Source organism: Mustela erminea, chromosome 10 (genome assembly GCF_009829155.1).
Source record: "Mustela erminea isolate mMusErm1 chromosome 10, mMusErm1.Pri, whole genome shotgun sequence".
NCBI classification, from domain to species: domain Eukaryota; kingdom Metazoa; phylum Chordata; class Mammalia; order Carnivora; family Mustelidae; genus Mustela; species Mustela erminea.
In genome coordinates, this window is record NC_045623.1 from 15,453,430 (window position 1) to 15,468,458 (window position 15,029).

Consider the following 15,029-nt stretch of genomic DNA (forward strand, 5'->3'; position numbering starts at 1 on the left):
AGATATCCAGGTATCAGAACAAAATTATTACATTAGGTCAGTTTGGAGGTCGTCCCAGGTCCATAACTGTAGGGAAACTTGTGTCAGGAAATGGGGATCTGTCCTGGTGATGGTGTTGACAAGCTGGAGGAATGCAGGGTGATTGTGAGTGATTATGTGGTGTAAGCTTCAGGTCACTGTTAGACTTTTATGTGTAAACACAGCCTCCTCCACCACTAGCTGCCTCCCTGAGCCACTGTACAGCTGTCAGCAAGAGGGAAGATGCCCGAAGCATGTGTTGGGACAGCCTCCTCTCCCACTCCAGAGCCCACCCCCTTCTGCCATACCCTAAACTAGAAACAGCCCCACATGGTTGTGTGCTTCCTGGCACACAACTTTTCCTGGATGTTTCCAGGAGCAGCTAGCCCACTTTATGTTGGAATGGTTTTCTAAAGGAGACAGATGTCCATTTGTACCACACTCTTGGGCTTAAACCTGTGCAGCCAGAGGCAACACCAGGGTAGGCATTTTGGCTAAGAAGAACCAGGCCAAACAGATCTGGGCTCATTTTTAGCTTTTTGCTTTTCAAGAGCTTTCTAGACTAGATTTCCCTGAGGAGTTGCTAGGATTCTGGATTCATAACTGCTCTGAAAAGAGTCTAGAGCGGCGCCTCGGTGACTCAGTCAGTTAAACGTCTGATGTTGGCTCAGGTTATGATCTCAGGATCCTGGGATCAAGCCCCAAGTCGTCGTCGGGCTTCCTGCTCAGCAGGAAGTCCGCTTCTCCTTCTCCCTCTGCCGCTCCCCCTGCTTGTGTTCTCTCTTCTCTCTCAAATAAATAATTAAAATCTTAAAAAAGAAAAAAAAGAGAGTCCAGAGACTCGGTTGTGGTCTTATCTCTACTACTTAGCCATGTGATCACTGGCAAGTCCCTCCCCCACCCTGGGCCTCAGAGAGCTCACCTGTAAGAAGGGGGAATTTGGAATAGATGACCTGGGTTTTTTTTTGTTGTTTTTTTTTTTCAAGATTTTATTTATTTATTTGACAGAGAGAGAGAGATGTGAGAGCAGAAACACAAGCAGGGGGCGTGAGAGAAGGAGAAGCAGGGTTCCCGCCGATTAGGGAGCCCGATCAGGGAGCCCAGTGTGGGGCCTCATGCCAATACTCAGCCTGCCTCCGCTCAGCGGGAACACAGCCCGAACTCACATCCTCACCCCCGCTGCAGGTTTCATTCCTCTCCTCTCCTTGCAGAACGTCTCCAGCTCTTGGGTGGCCTCCGGCCCTTGTCAGCCCACAGAAGAGGGACAGAATACCTTTGACTCTGGAGAGCCAGTCAGTGATTTGTTTTCTTGTTTCTCCCCTCCTCCAGGCATGTAGTCCTCAGCATCCCTCCACTTGCCCGCCAGCCCTCCTGAAAAGATCCTTCATCCCATTCAGTACCCTAGCATACAAGTCTACTGAAGGGCTGACCCTCCACGTCAAAAGACTCCTTCATTGTCCCAGTGGAGGCCCCTGCAGGGCTGGTCTGCAAGGAAGGCACGGTGTGGTGTGGGCCTCCAGACGGGGCTGGGCCTCCCGTGGTCAGGCCCTCAGGGACACACTGGTTGCTGCTGCCCTCCAGCCCTCTGCCCTCTACTGCCCTGTGGCCGCCCCAGAGGCCCCAGGCCTGCTCTGGTGGGCACTCCCTGCCACCCTGCGGCCATGTGTTCTCTGTCACACCGTGCCTCTCTGGGCCTTCCTCCTCCGGAGCTCTTTCTCTCAGAGTTCCTTTGCTCGTCCTCTCACTTGTGCTCGCACCCTCTAGTGAGCAGCCGGGCACACTGTGGAAACAACTCCCAGATCCGGGGCCACCAGGCTGTTGGGCGGCCTCTCTCTCAGTCCACCCGCAGGATCAGCGTCCCCTCATCCGACTCCTTGGCTTCGTTTGGAATGTTCCAGACAGAAGCAACTGTCCTTTGTAGCAGTTCCCTCTTAATCCTGCCGCCTGTACACCTCTCTTAGTGAGATCCTGCCCTGATGTCTGTCCTCTGCGTAGGCAATATAGAAATCCACAGGTCCCATTTCCCGCCACTGGAGGGAAAGAAGCCCAGCAATGGGTCATCGAAGTACCATGTAGCACGTTCTGTAGAACAGGAGGAGGCAGGGCTGGGGGGAGAATGGCGACGCTTAACACCAGTGGGGAGGCCGAGCACCTGGGTCTCTCCTCTGTTGCTGGTAGAAACACAAAATAATACAGCCACTTGGGAGAACAGTTTGGCAGTTTCTTGAAAGTTAAATATACACTTACCTTACCGTTCAGAAATCCCAGTCCTAGGATTTACCTGAGAGATGAAAACATATGTCCGCATAAAACCTCTACACAAATGTTTATAGCCACACTGTTCGTAATTGCTGAACACTGGAAAGAACCTTCAACTTGTGAATGGATTAACACACTGTGGCCCATCCTGACTTTGGAATACTACGTAGCATCAAACAAGAATAGGCTAGCAATACGTGCCACACCGTGGGTGAAGCTTAATAGGATTGGGCTGAGTGAGGGAGGCTAGGCTCCAGATTTCATTCATGTGACATTCCGGAAAAAACAAAACCATGGCGGGGAGAAATGAAACCCATCCAGACGGGCGGTGGGGAGAGGCTGGGGGAAGAGGCGTGGCTGACTGCAGAGGTGTGTAGAAGTGCCCTCTGGGGTGATAGGAGGCTCTGTAGGCTCACCCTGGTGGTGCTGATATGCCCGTACGTATTGGTCCAAACTCACGGAACTATGCGCTAGAAGGTATATTTTGCTCTGCGTAAATTACACCTCAGTAAGGCTGACTGGGGGGGGGGGGGGGCGCCTGGGTGGCTCAGTGGGTTAAGCCGCTGCCTTCGGCTCAGGTCATGATCTCAGGGTCCTGGGATCGAGTCCCGCATCGGGCTCTCTGCTCAGCGGGGAGCCTGCTTCCTCCTCTCTCTCTGCCTGCCTCTCTGCCTACTTGTGATCTCTGTCAAATAAATAAATAAAATCTTTAAAAAAAAAAAAATAAGGCTGACTGGGGGAAAAAATACCATGTGGTTTAGCTACATCTATGCTCTAGGAAGGCCTGGGGGACATTTGCTTCCCCTAAAGGCGGCCCTGACCTCAGGGAAGTGCAGTGAGGAGGTTCAAAATGGAGACCAAACACAGAGGGCTACATGCATCCTGCCACAGGGAGAGAAGACGACAGCGGCTCTGGGCATAGCCTAACCCTGAGAGAGGCTGAAGGATGTTTCATGGGACAGGGAAGGCTGTGGGAGCCAGATTCCAAATCTGTTTAAGACTGTGCTTCTGAGAGGGCGTGGGGGGAGTGGAGGTATCTGAAAGGTACAGATTTAGGAAGGACCTGGAGGCTGTGGGGGAATAAGGACAGGCCTCGTCCTAGCTGAACCCATGTGTGTGAGGGCAGCCCTGAGCCAGAAGTATACTTAATGCTTGGGAGCTTACCAGTTTGCTTCAGAGAAACACCCCAGACAGCAACTGCAGTATAAATAGCAAGCAAGCAAACACTACGTGGTTCCACTACAGAATGGAGCAAAGATGGTGGCCTGGAAGCAGCCAGAAGGCCAGATGGAGAGTGGAGGAGCAGCCCCACTGATCCCCAACCCCTTGGCTCTCAGAAAGCTGATGCCCCTCCCCCCACAAAGCCCACTGTGCACAGGCTTCTGAGCCAAAGCGGTCACACAAGGGATGACCAGCAGCCTCCCCAGGGGTGCTGCCTGTCTGTAGAGGTTTGCTGGCTGCTTGCTAAGTGGGAGCTACCGAGACCCATGGGGCTGCCGCTGGCTCTGCTGGCCCCACAAGCCGAGGAGAGAAAGTCGGGTCCCCCCGAGGAACTAACCGGGAGATGGCAAGGGGCCTCAAAAGGAGCAAAGAGCCCCATGACAACAGTGCATTGAGGTGTGGGGTCCTCGGTGGCCTAGGGAACCCATGATTTCAGGGATCTCCTGGTGCTGAGGTCCTTCAGGGTTACAAATGCCAAAGGATGTCAGGGAAAGAAATGGGGCCCTGCAGGACCAGGCATGGCCACAACGGCTGTGGCAGGACCAGCACTAAGAGCAGAGACCCGATGGGGTTGGACTTCAGGGCTTCAAAGCCCAGCCCTGCCACACAGGAGTTCCTGCCCCTGGACAAGGTATAAAACACCTTTGCCACTCGATTCTTACTTCCTCATCTGCAAAATGGGGATCACCCCAGGACCTGCCTCCCAGGGATCCTGGGGAGACAAATGAGTTGTCCCCTGTGTGGGGCTGTCCTGGCAAGCCTGGCTGAGAGCGAGGTCTTAGGAAGGGTGAACAGCAGCAGCTGACAGTGTTTGTGAGGACCTCCAAAGGGTCAAAACACGTTCTCGGGCTGGACTGACTTACCTGGTTCCTGTGCACCTTGGCCTGTATCCTCCTTGCTCAGCCCTCTAGTGTCCAGCCCCATGCCTGCCAGCATTCCAAGTTCTGTTCCTTTCAATCCCCATGCCAGTGTAGTCTCTCTACGTTTTCAGAAGGAGAGGGTCTAGTTCTGGGTAGCACCTCAGCCCTCCTACCCACCCACCGTGGCACTGTCCTGGCTCTAAGTTCTTTAGGGCCCAGAACAGGCTTCCCTGGTGCCAAATGGAAAATGGCTACTTGAGCTCTCTCCCCCAGCCGGTGCAGACGGGTAGCATTTTGACATTAAATGTTGTTATAATGCAAGGAACTCAAGCAGCCAGGAGAACAGGGTGGGGTGATCACACCCAGGACTGCGTGGGGAGAGGGGACTCGGGGGTTTCTCTTGGGCAGGCCTCTGTAACAGCCTCTCTGGGCTTTGGCTGCAGTCCTTTTCCAGTGGTCTTAGGTTCTGTTTGGCCAAGAGCTGTCCTCTGGGGGGAAGGAAGTAGCTTTTGTGCATTTGTTTATTTGTTTGTTTGCTTCCGCTGCTCTAGACCTGGGAAGCCTGAGCGGATTACCATTCTACGCACCGTTTACACTCGGGCCATTTGGGAACTTGTTTTGCAAGTCTTCCAGCTTAGGAAGAGCCTAAACACAATAAAAGAGATATTTTTCTAGGGACTTTTAAAGAAGAATGGGGGGGGGGGCGAGGTAAAAGTTCTAATCATCAATAAATTATGTTTTGATATTTCAATTGTTTTGTTCTTTATTTTCTTTCTATCTTCTTCTTCTTTTTTTTTTTTAATGTGAAGTCCCCATTAGAATTCCGATCTGCCTCAGTTGTACTAAAGGTAATGTGAGAAAGAGACTTTATCCCCAACCTATCTGACCACGGAGAGTGGGGGAGCCTGGTCCTCAAAGGGGAGGCAAAGCCCAGAGGCAAAGAGATGTTTGCAAAGTGGCCCTCCTCAAATGAAGACCCTCCCCCAACACAAAACTTGGAAGAATCGGGTCTCGTTTTAGGAAGGGAGACTATTGGGGCGCCGGGTAGCTCAGTTGGTTAAGCTTCTGACTCCTGATTTCTGCTCAGGTCATGATGTCAGGGTTGTGAGATCGAGCCCTGAGCCCCTTCCATTGGCCGTGGAGACTGCTTTAGATTCTCTCTCTCCCTTTCCCTGCCCCCCATCTAAATTTTTTAAAAAGTGGGGGAAGGGAGACTGTTGCCTTACAGGCCTTCATTTGTTTCACAAAGTAGTCTCCCCACTGGAAAAGCTGTTTCTTATTCTATGTGTAACGCTGGATTTTGGACCATCAGACACCCCTATGAAAGGACCCCCTCTAACTAGACTCCTTCATGTCTGAGCCACCTTGAACCCCAGAACGACTGGGTCAGATGATGGCCCACATATTTCTGGGCGTCTGTCTGCATGCCTGTGTTGCCCAGACGTGCTCCTAGGCGTCTGTCTGCATGCCTGTGTTGCCCAGACGTGCTCCTACTCAGCCTTGGTAATGCTTCCTAGACCCAAGGTGCCAAAGTCAGTATCAGTCACCTTGTCTCCAGCAGCAATTGAAGATGGCCCAAGAAATGTCAGCGGTAGAAAATAAACAGCCCTAATATTAGCCCAGACATTGGACATGTTCTTCCAGCAGGTGTAAGGGGCAAAAAAGCCCTTAAATTCTCATGTATTTTTAAAGTGTGCCTCATGCTCCCAAATGCCCCAGGGCATCACGAAATGTATTTTGGCCCAGAACTCCAGTTGCGACCATCACTTCCCCCTCAGGGGTGAGCCAGCATCCAGCCCTCAGTTCCCTGGGCTCCAGGGAGTCGGCTGTGCCCAGAATAGAACAAAATGGCACCCCCATGGCTTCTCACCCCGTAGGTCCCCTCTGCTGCCAGCCAGGCCATGATCTCGGGTCCCAACTCATGGCCCCTCCTCCCACCATAGAAAAATGTGCATGTGACCGATGGGACATGTCATCTCAGGGACCCCAGATGCCATGCTGTCACCAGTGAGCATCTGTTGTAGACGCCAGCAGTGTTGTACAGTAAGTCTTGAGGCCTGTGTGCAGCGTGTCCCTGCTCCAGGTGCTGGGCCCACACGGAGGCTCACAGGTGGGCGATCACAGATGTGACAGTCCGTTCCCATCATGACAGGTGCTAGGAGTGCCCAACTGTGCCCATAGTGTTCTAGAAAAGCTCCCAGAGGAGGGACGGTTGGAAAAGGACGACCAAGGCCGGGATGGAAGAGATGTAAGCAAGACATGGGCTCTGAGTGGGGTCTTAGGGCAAACCTAGATCTCAAACAAGTGGGCAGGAGGAAGGCTTCTAGAGAATTGACAAGAGTGGGTTTGATAAGGTTGATGGAGACCAGGTGAGGCAGAAGCACAGTATTTCTTTAAACACTTTTTTTTTTTTTAATTAGAAGGCAGGGAGGGGCAGAGACAGAGGGAAAGAGAGAATCTTAAGCAGGCTCCACCCCCTCCCCAGCTTGAAGCCCTACTGGGGGCGCGATCTCGCAACCCTGAAATCATGATCAAGAGTTGGTCGCTTAGCCGACTGAGTCGCCCAGGCACCTTGAAACACAGTATTTCTATATTCTGCACAGAAGTTAAGAGTTTATCCCATGGCCGTAAGGAAGCCAGAGTAGGTTAAAGCAACACGTGTCGAGATGCAAGCTACGAGATTTGGGAAATCCCACAGGCCTGAACTTTACATTTCCCTTACTAAGGCAGCACCTGTAAAGCAGTGCTGGGCCTTGGGGCAAGGGGGCCGGGGGAGGTCGAGGGAGAGGAGAGGCAGGGAAAGGAAATAGACAGAAACAGTCCCCGAGCTTCCTGCTGGGGCCGGAGGCAAGGTGCCCTCCCATGGAACAAGACAATCCTCAGTGAGGCCATGAACACAGTAAGCACCGTGTGATTGCTCTAACACCCTTGTTCTTCCGAGCAAACAGAAACATGTTTATAATTACTTATTATAAATGATGTAATTACTATGTTTTTATAATCTTAATAAAAGGGAGTCAAAACCTATGGAGACTTCTCATTTAAAAGATTCTAAAACAAGTTAGGAAATTCTGTTGCCAGTTCCTTTGCAGTGGATGGACAGGAACAATGGAAACGTATTACAAGCAGGGCTGGGAACAAAATTGTGTAACAATGGAAACATCCAAACATCTGTTTCCAAGCCCTTTCCCTGGCTCGAGTTTATTTTTTAAGAGATGATGAAGCGTCACCTTTATCTTTTAGGGGCAAGTCGAGTGTGCTTCTTTAAAAAATCTGACAGCCACTAGTCATCACAAAGAAGGGCAATAAAAATGCAACATTCGTCTTCATAAGCAAAACATGTGATTTTCCTCTAAGTCTGTGAACTCTTTTAAGTACTTACCCAGAGAGAACGCTGGGGAGCCCCTATGTGAAATGGAAGATCTTCTGGGTTACTCTCTATCCCATTACAAAGTGCTGTAATGACTCCGTAATACTTTGAAGACCTGGTTTTTATAAAATTAACGACGTGAATGACAACCCTCTGCGCTCCTGAACATCTGGCTTTCACTTCTTGGCCGCCAAGTGAATGAAGAACAAGTGTGGCTCTACCTTTATACCCTCGTCCCAGGCTCCCCTTTTCATTTCAGCCAACAGTTTTCCCATAAAGGATTTTTTTTTTCTTTTCTGAGAAATTACTCACTTACTCTTCGTCCACACCTCTTTCCTTTGGTGATTCAAAAATCATTCTTTCTAGTATTTATTTGTTTATTTATTTAATTTATTTATTTGACAGAGAGAGACACAGCAAGAAAGGGAACACAAGCAGGGGGAGTAGGAGAGGGAGAAGCAGGCTTCCCGCTGGGCAAGGAGCCTGATGCCATGCAGGGGCTCGATCCCAGGACCCTGGAATCATGACCTGAGCTGAAGGCAGACACTAAATGACTGAGCCACCTAGGGGCCTCTTTCTAGTATTTAAACAAAATCTGGCAATCCCATGAACTAAGATTTTAGAAAGCTCTCTATTTTCAATCAAATATGAAGCAAACTTCCTATAAGTCATACTCTGTTTTATTTATATATTAACTTACCTACTTATCTTTTTTAAAAGGTTTTATCTATCATTTGAGAGATAGAGAGAGAGAGAGAGAACGAACGGGGCAAGGGGCAGAGGGAAAGGAAGAAGCAGACTCCCCACTGAGCAAGGAGTCCCACTTGGGGCTCAATCCCAGGACCCCAGGATCATGACCTCAGCCAAAGGCAGAGGCTAAACCAGTTAAGCCACCCAGGTGCCCCTGTCCTGTTTTCTTTTCTTTTTTTTTTTTAATATTTTATTTTTAAGTAATCTCTACACCAAATGTGGGGTTTGAACTTATAGCCCTGAAATTGAGAGAAACATGTTCTACCGAACCAGCCCGGCATCCCTAGCATACTCTGCTATAATATTCACTTCTTAAACTTTTCTGCAATGTTTTCTATGTATCTTTCGATAAGATCTGTTGACTGAAGATTGCGTGAGTTGTTGCCATATTGCTTTTCGTGTATTACAGCCATTTTTTCATGGTAGAAACGCAAGTATTTCCCTAAGGGCAGGAGGCTTTTCGAGTTCTGCAATCACTAAGAAATACCAGAAGACTCTTGTACACACTTACTACATTTAATGAAATTTTGTAGGATAAGTACGGTTAGTAAGTTTAAGCATCAATGAAATAATTAAGGAAGTTTATATTCATTGTCTGGATGCTTAATTTTTAAATATCTTACTAATTGGGAAGCTTTCTGTTATCAATAGCTAATATCTGAAGGCAAAAACTCTTAGGGCAATAAGTTTCATTAAAAGTAGAAAATGTCAACCATATTTTAGGGAATTATCTTGAAAATGTTGACATTTTTTGTCGACTTCTTTTTAGGTCCAGTGAGGTTGTCATTGCTTTTGCTGGCTAATAAGGAGCTTATTCAGGAGGAGAAAGGTCACTCTAGGTATTTTTATGGTTTCTGATGTTTGCATTATCAATATTATCTCTAATCCAGGTTTCTTTGCAAGAATCTTTTAAAGCCATTTGCTCATTTTGTGAAGCTTACATAGATACACGGTAAGCACTCAAAGTGATTTTGGTTGAACTGAGGAAAATCTGACAGATGATTCAGTCATCATTTCCTCCCATGAAGCCTTAAGATCTTATGGATCTCGAAGGATTGAGATCCACGATCTATGGGACCATCAGTGGTGGGAGCAGTCCTGTGGCCTCAATAGTTTGAAATGGGAAGAGAGAAGATTCTGTTCCCCAGTTTGGGAGGATCAAATTTTTAATTCTCAGGGACTTCTCAGCCAAGAAGCATTTTCCTGGATACCATGTTATCTCTCAGAAGGAGTAAAAGCAGTCCCTGGGACTTAATTTCTTCACTTTCCCCCAGAGTGATACAGAAAGATGAACAGTCAAGATGCAAGCCCAGGCCTGCTGGAAATTCTGCTGGGAGAATCCCGCCAGTTTCTTTCCCTGATACATAGGTGGGGGTCTATTCCAAGCTGGCCTGGGGAGGAAGTGAAGTGAGCACAGAAACTGCATATGGGTTGGCAAATCTGCGATCGCACAAAAAGGCATAGCCCTTTGGCAATCTTTGGGCATCAGTAGGATTGCATTTGGCATCCCTTAACAGAAACCCATGCTGCCTACCCAAATGGGGTTTTGATTTTTGCCGTATAACCGGAAGTCAGGAAGTAGGTAGTTGCAGGGATGTTGTCTTGAGAGTCACGAAGGACCTCAGATCCTTCTAGCTTCCTGCTCTGCTATCCTAGCATGGGGCTTTTTATTTTCAGGATTGTGGGGATGGTCCCCTGCATTCCCAAGCATCTTCTCACTTCAGGCAGGAAGAAGGGGGAGGAGTGAGGCCAAAAATAATGCAGTTTCTTTTCTGGGGACTTTGCCTTTTATTAAGGGATGGACAGGCTCTCCAAAGATGTTTCTCTCTACTTTATGGTGCAGCCCTCTGGGCATCTGCCAGTGAGTTGAGAAGCTGGATACAGCAACTGAGCCCATTAGTGCTTTCAAATAAAACTGTTGGTAAAGATGAGCGGGAGAATGGATTCTGAATACACAGGAATGTCTGGGCTCTGCCATGAGTGAACCACCCAATTTCATACTGAATAGACTGATGCCTGCTTTTTCACTGTCCCCTTCTCAAAAAACTTGCATCATGCCGTGGGCAGTGTATTACTTAGAACTATCATCAAGAACCCCCACGCTGAAAGCAAGTCTTGCAGGGGGATCCCGGGTGCCTCCCCATGCCCCCAGCCTGCGAGCCACACTTGAAGTCTTTCCATGGGGCTGGTAGAAGTTGGGATGCCTGGGCCCAGCCTTTCGTTGACTATGGGTCTTTTCCCTGTCCTTGACCTACCTTGCGGGGATTTGAGGAGAACAGCTCCAATTCATAAATAACCGGAGCCATCTGTGAGCGGCAGAGCCAAGGCCGAGGCTTCCTGGCGAACCCACAGCGCCCACCCCTGCTGCTCAGCATGACTCTGGGTGGGCATGCCGCCCAGCAGCCCAGCGGCCCCGGAGGGCGTTGGATTTCAGCATCCCAGAGACTGTGTGTGGGAGGCGTTCCCAGACAAGATGAACTGGGGGCTGGCGGGCGGGGGAGGCTCAGGGCTGGTGAGCGGGCTTTGCACGAAGCCAAGATTTCCTATAGCTCCTTGGTGAATTTGCCACTTCTTCTCCAAGCCTCTACCCTGGGTGATATCCACAAAGTCTGTAGATTTTGTTCAAACTGACCTGCATTGATATTATGATGGTTTAAACCCTGCTTTAAGAAATGTCATGCTGGGGCGCCTGGGTGGCTCAGTGGGTTAAGCTGCTGCCTTCGGCTCGGGTCTTGGTCTCAAGAGTCCTGGGATCAAGCCCCGCATTGGGCTCTCTGCTCAGCAGGGAGCCTGCTTCCTCCTCTCTCTGCCTGCCTCTCTGCCTGCTTGTGATGCTTCCTCCTCTCTCTGCCTGCCTCTCTGCCTGCTTGTGATCTCTCTCTGTCAAATAACTAAATAAAATCTGAAAGAAAGAAAGAAAGAAAGAAAGAAAGAAAGAAAGGAAGAAAGAAAGAAAGAAAGGAAGGAAGGAAGGAAGGAAGAAAGAAAGAAAGAAATGTCGTGCTGTTCTCATGAAAGTAGCATAATGTAGGTGCTTCTAGGCAGGTCCAGTCATCCCCTGTGTGGATGAAATAGGAGGTCGGAGGGGTAGAATTTGCATTTCCCCCCCCTCATTTTCAAATAAACTTATACTCACTGCAGAAAATTTAGAAGTATCATTCTCCCACTCTTCATTCCCACCATAACCCCAATTTTATTTCAGGCAGCCATGTGCCCCGGTGAAAGATGACATTTCTCAACCTTTCGGGCAATGAGCAAGTACAAATGGGCTGCAAGTGGAACTTAGATGGGTTTTCAGGAAGATTCGCAAAGGAGGCAGTGGGGCAGGCAGGGCAGGCCCACAGGCCCTTTTTTTCTGTTCTGTTTGTCCTTTTTGAGCATGGAACGGAGATGTGATGGCTAGAACTCCAGCTGCCATCTTGGGTGTTTAGAATCAACCTTCATGTTGAAGGTGGTGACACAGAAAACCAGAAGGAAACTGCAACCCTGATGACTTTGTTCAAGTGTCAAACAGCCCTGTGATCCCTGCCCCTGCACATCTTTTATGAGAAAATAAACTCCTCATTTGCTTAAGTCACTGTGGTCAGGTCTCTGTTAACAACAACTGAAAGTAATTCATAGCTGAACTGATACCTGACTCGGAGCGGGTGTCCAGTAAAAGTTTGGGGTAGCACATTTCTCTGGAAAGAGCTCTGGGTGATGAGAAGAGTGGGCCAAAGAATCCTGGGCTTGTTTTTTCACCAACTCCCTGAGTGACCAAGTTTGTGCTCTCTCTGGGCCTCAGTTTCTTTTCTGTGAAGTGTGAAGGTCAGACTAAATGCTCTTCAAGAACATCTTTAGGCTCTTATCCCTCTGAATCTATGAACTGGACAGACCTGGGTGCTCTTTTGGTTTTACATCTTGCTAATTTTGTAGCAGTAGGTGGGGAATTTAGCCTGTTGGAGTCCCGGATTTTTTTTTTTTTTTATCTCAGCTGCCTAGCTTATCAGGCACATAGGCAATGTTTAGCGAATGAATGAGGGAGGTAGGGACCATGCCCCCTGCCTGGGCTGCCTCCCCAGATGAAAGCAAAGATAAAATGAGATAACCCTGCCCAACACCATCCCAAGAGTAACTCAAATGCTTTCAGGACCAAAATGACCTGCTCTCCCCCTGTCCCTCACAAGACTTCGATTCTAGGTATCTGCCAGGACTGATCTCTACTCAGAATGGCCCTGCCACCATCCTCCCCAAGCAGCTTCCAGACTGCTTCTTAGGTGGCCCAAGTCCATGGGCAAAGGAACAGAGAGAGAACCAAACCAGCCCTATGCCACCTGTGAGGAAGAAATAGAATCATTCCCTCCCTGAATCGAGTTCCAGAAAGAGCATCTTCCGTCTCCCGGCTGACCCCTTCCTGATGATGCCAAGGACTCCTGCCATTATTTGCCCTCAGGAGCGGAAACTGTGGCCATCCAAGAAACTCCTTGGTTCCCATTGGCCTGGAGCTCTACCTGTGCTGCTGTTTCCTAACAGGAAGTTCAGTTGCCCTGGCACTCCATCTCCATAGCAACCCTTGCTTTTGAGACACTGATGGAAATTGCTGGTATGGGGAGGCCAGTCACAGAATACTGATTTGCACGGTGTCTGTAACCACGACTGCATCTCAGTACCTTTCCAGATACCCAAGGAGCTAAAAATACATCTGGTTCTGTCTAGGGCTCTCCAACCAGGCTAAGCATCTTCAAGTGCATCTGAGCTGTGTCTGACCTGCTAATATTGGTTATCTTAAGCAACTGGGGCTCAGGGGGCAGGGAACGGGGCACTGAATGCAAAATTACAGAGTGCAGGTCTGGTGGGGTCTGCTGTAGGGAAGGTAGAGAAGTAAAGGGAGTCTCATGGGAGGAAACAGAGGGGTTCTAGGGCACAGCCAGCAAAGAGCCCTGATTCCCTGTGGAACTCCAGTGAACTTGGTGGTCCAACTCATGATCTGAGCATTTGTTCATTTATTTGCTCATTCAGCAAAACATGTATTAAGCCTCTACCCTGTTCCAGACTCTGTGCCCAGCACTGGGATTACAGGTGTGAATAAGAGAGGGCACATGTTCCCCGCCCTCACCAGAGTTTACTGGATGTTTGAAACTGGGCTCATCCCTGAAAAGGCAAACATACTATGTGTGTTTCTGGATATCTTCTCCACTGTGCAGGGAGCTTGCTGGCTCGAAGATTGTTTACTCATAACCTTGACAGTATTTGCAGCACAAAATAGGTGATGGGATGGACCTGAGCAGCATTGCTGCCGCAGCCTCCCTCACCGTGGGCCCCCCGGGGGCTCTGGCCCGCCCTGCAAAGTGCGTGCTCAGGCCGTGAGGTGCTGTATGCGGGATAAAGTGACCACTCCACCGACACCTGTTAAAGCAGTTCTGTATCAAGTGACGGGTTGAATTACTTCCTAGTCTCCTTGGCAGGATTGGCAGCCAGCCCTCCCCCTCCCCCACCTCCTTCTTCCCAGAATCGCTACATGTCATTCAATTAATCCTGCATTTCCCAGAGCAGGAAGCCATGCAGAGTTTAGAGCGAGATCTACGTGCCAGTGCTGTCCTCAAAAAGCGGGTACCACACAGCCCCGGTCCCAGTTCCTGCCCTGGCCTCCTCCCCGAGGCAAATGGGCCACAAGATAGAGGGGGAGACGCTGCAGGGGCTTTGCAGGTCCGTGAAGATCCCACGAGGGATGCCTCGGGTCAGAAGAGGTCACCACTATGACCTGACTGCCTTCCCGGGCTGCAGGGGCTCAGATCCTGTGGCTGGCTGGTTGCCTTAGAGCAGGGAAAAGGGGCTGGGCTCCTGGAAGCACCCCACCGCCTTCAGGCCATCTGGCTGAGTGAGAAAGAGGATGGCTCCACGCAACCCGATTCTCCTTTTTGGCAAAGCAGCTCCGGATCAGCCTGATGGGGGCATCCACTGTCTGAGGGAGGCTTCTCTGCGGCTGGTTCCCTCCTGGAAGTCTGTGGGCACAACAGAACCTTGACTCCCTCTGCTCGGATTATTTCTTCCTTTGCCTGAGGCCCTCAATGCTCTCTGATTGCTTCTCTTTCCCTTTATCCTGGAGAAAGGATCCTGTGGTTACCTGTCACATAGTCACGTAGTGGACCACCTGTCCCTGCTGGCAGCTCATGCAGGGCCTTGGAGCCAAATAGGCACTCCACAGACCCAAGACCCTGCTCGAACCCTTTGTGGGGAGCGGGGACATCCTCTTGGACTGGAACGTGCCTGCCGAGTGCTGATCCTTTTCAGGGCTTCCCCTGAGATGTTTCTAGCCACCCCTACTGTCTGCGTCGAGCTGCCCTCAGAGCCCTTCTGAAGACACCTTCAACACACGGGGCCCCAGCAGGGCCCTTTCCGCTCCTGCTCTGTGGAGGAAGAAATACCGGAGAAAACCAGCTGCTCAGGGACACCATTCCATGAACAGCCGAGCCTACATTCTAGCAAGCAGCTGGTCACCTGGGCTGGGACCAGCCCCTCTGAACCTGTACTCACAAGGTCGAAGATTCAGCCCAACCATGGACACTCTAATG

At 49.9% G+C, this 15,029-nt stretch overlaps 1 protein-coding gene across 1 annotated transcript in view; it reads right to left on the reverse strand.

Annotated features, from left to right (window-relative positions):
• Positions 1-1,068: 1,068 nt before the first annotated feature.
• The window catches only part of KCNC4 (potassium voltage-gated channel subfamily C member 4), a 52,617-nt gene continuing 38,656 nt past the window's right edge, over positions 1,069-15,029 (reverse strand). The window contains exon 4 of the mRNA XM_032302537.1: positions 1,069-2,189. Within this exon, the coding sequence (XP_032158428.1) occupies positions 1,870-2,189 (320 nt within the window). The 3' untranslated portion in view covers positions 1,069-1,869. The remainder of the gene's footprint in view (positions 2,190-15,029) is intronic.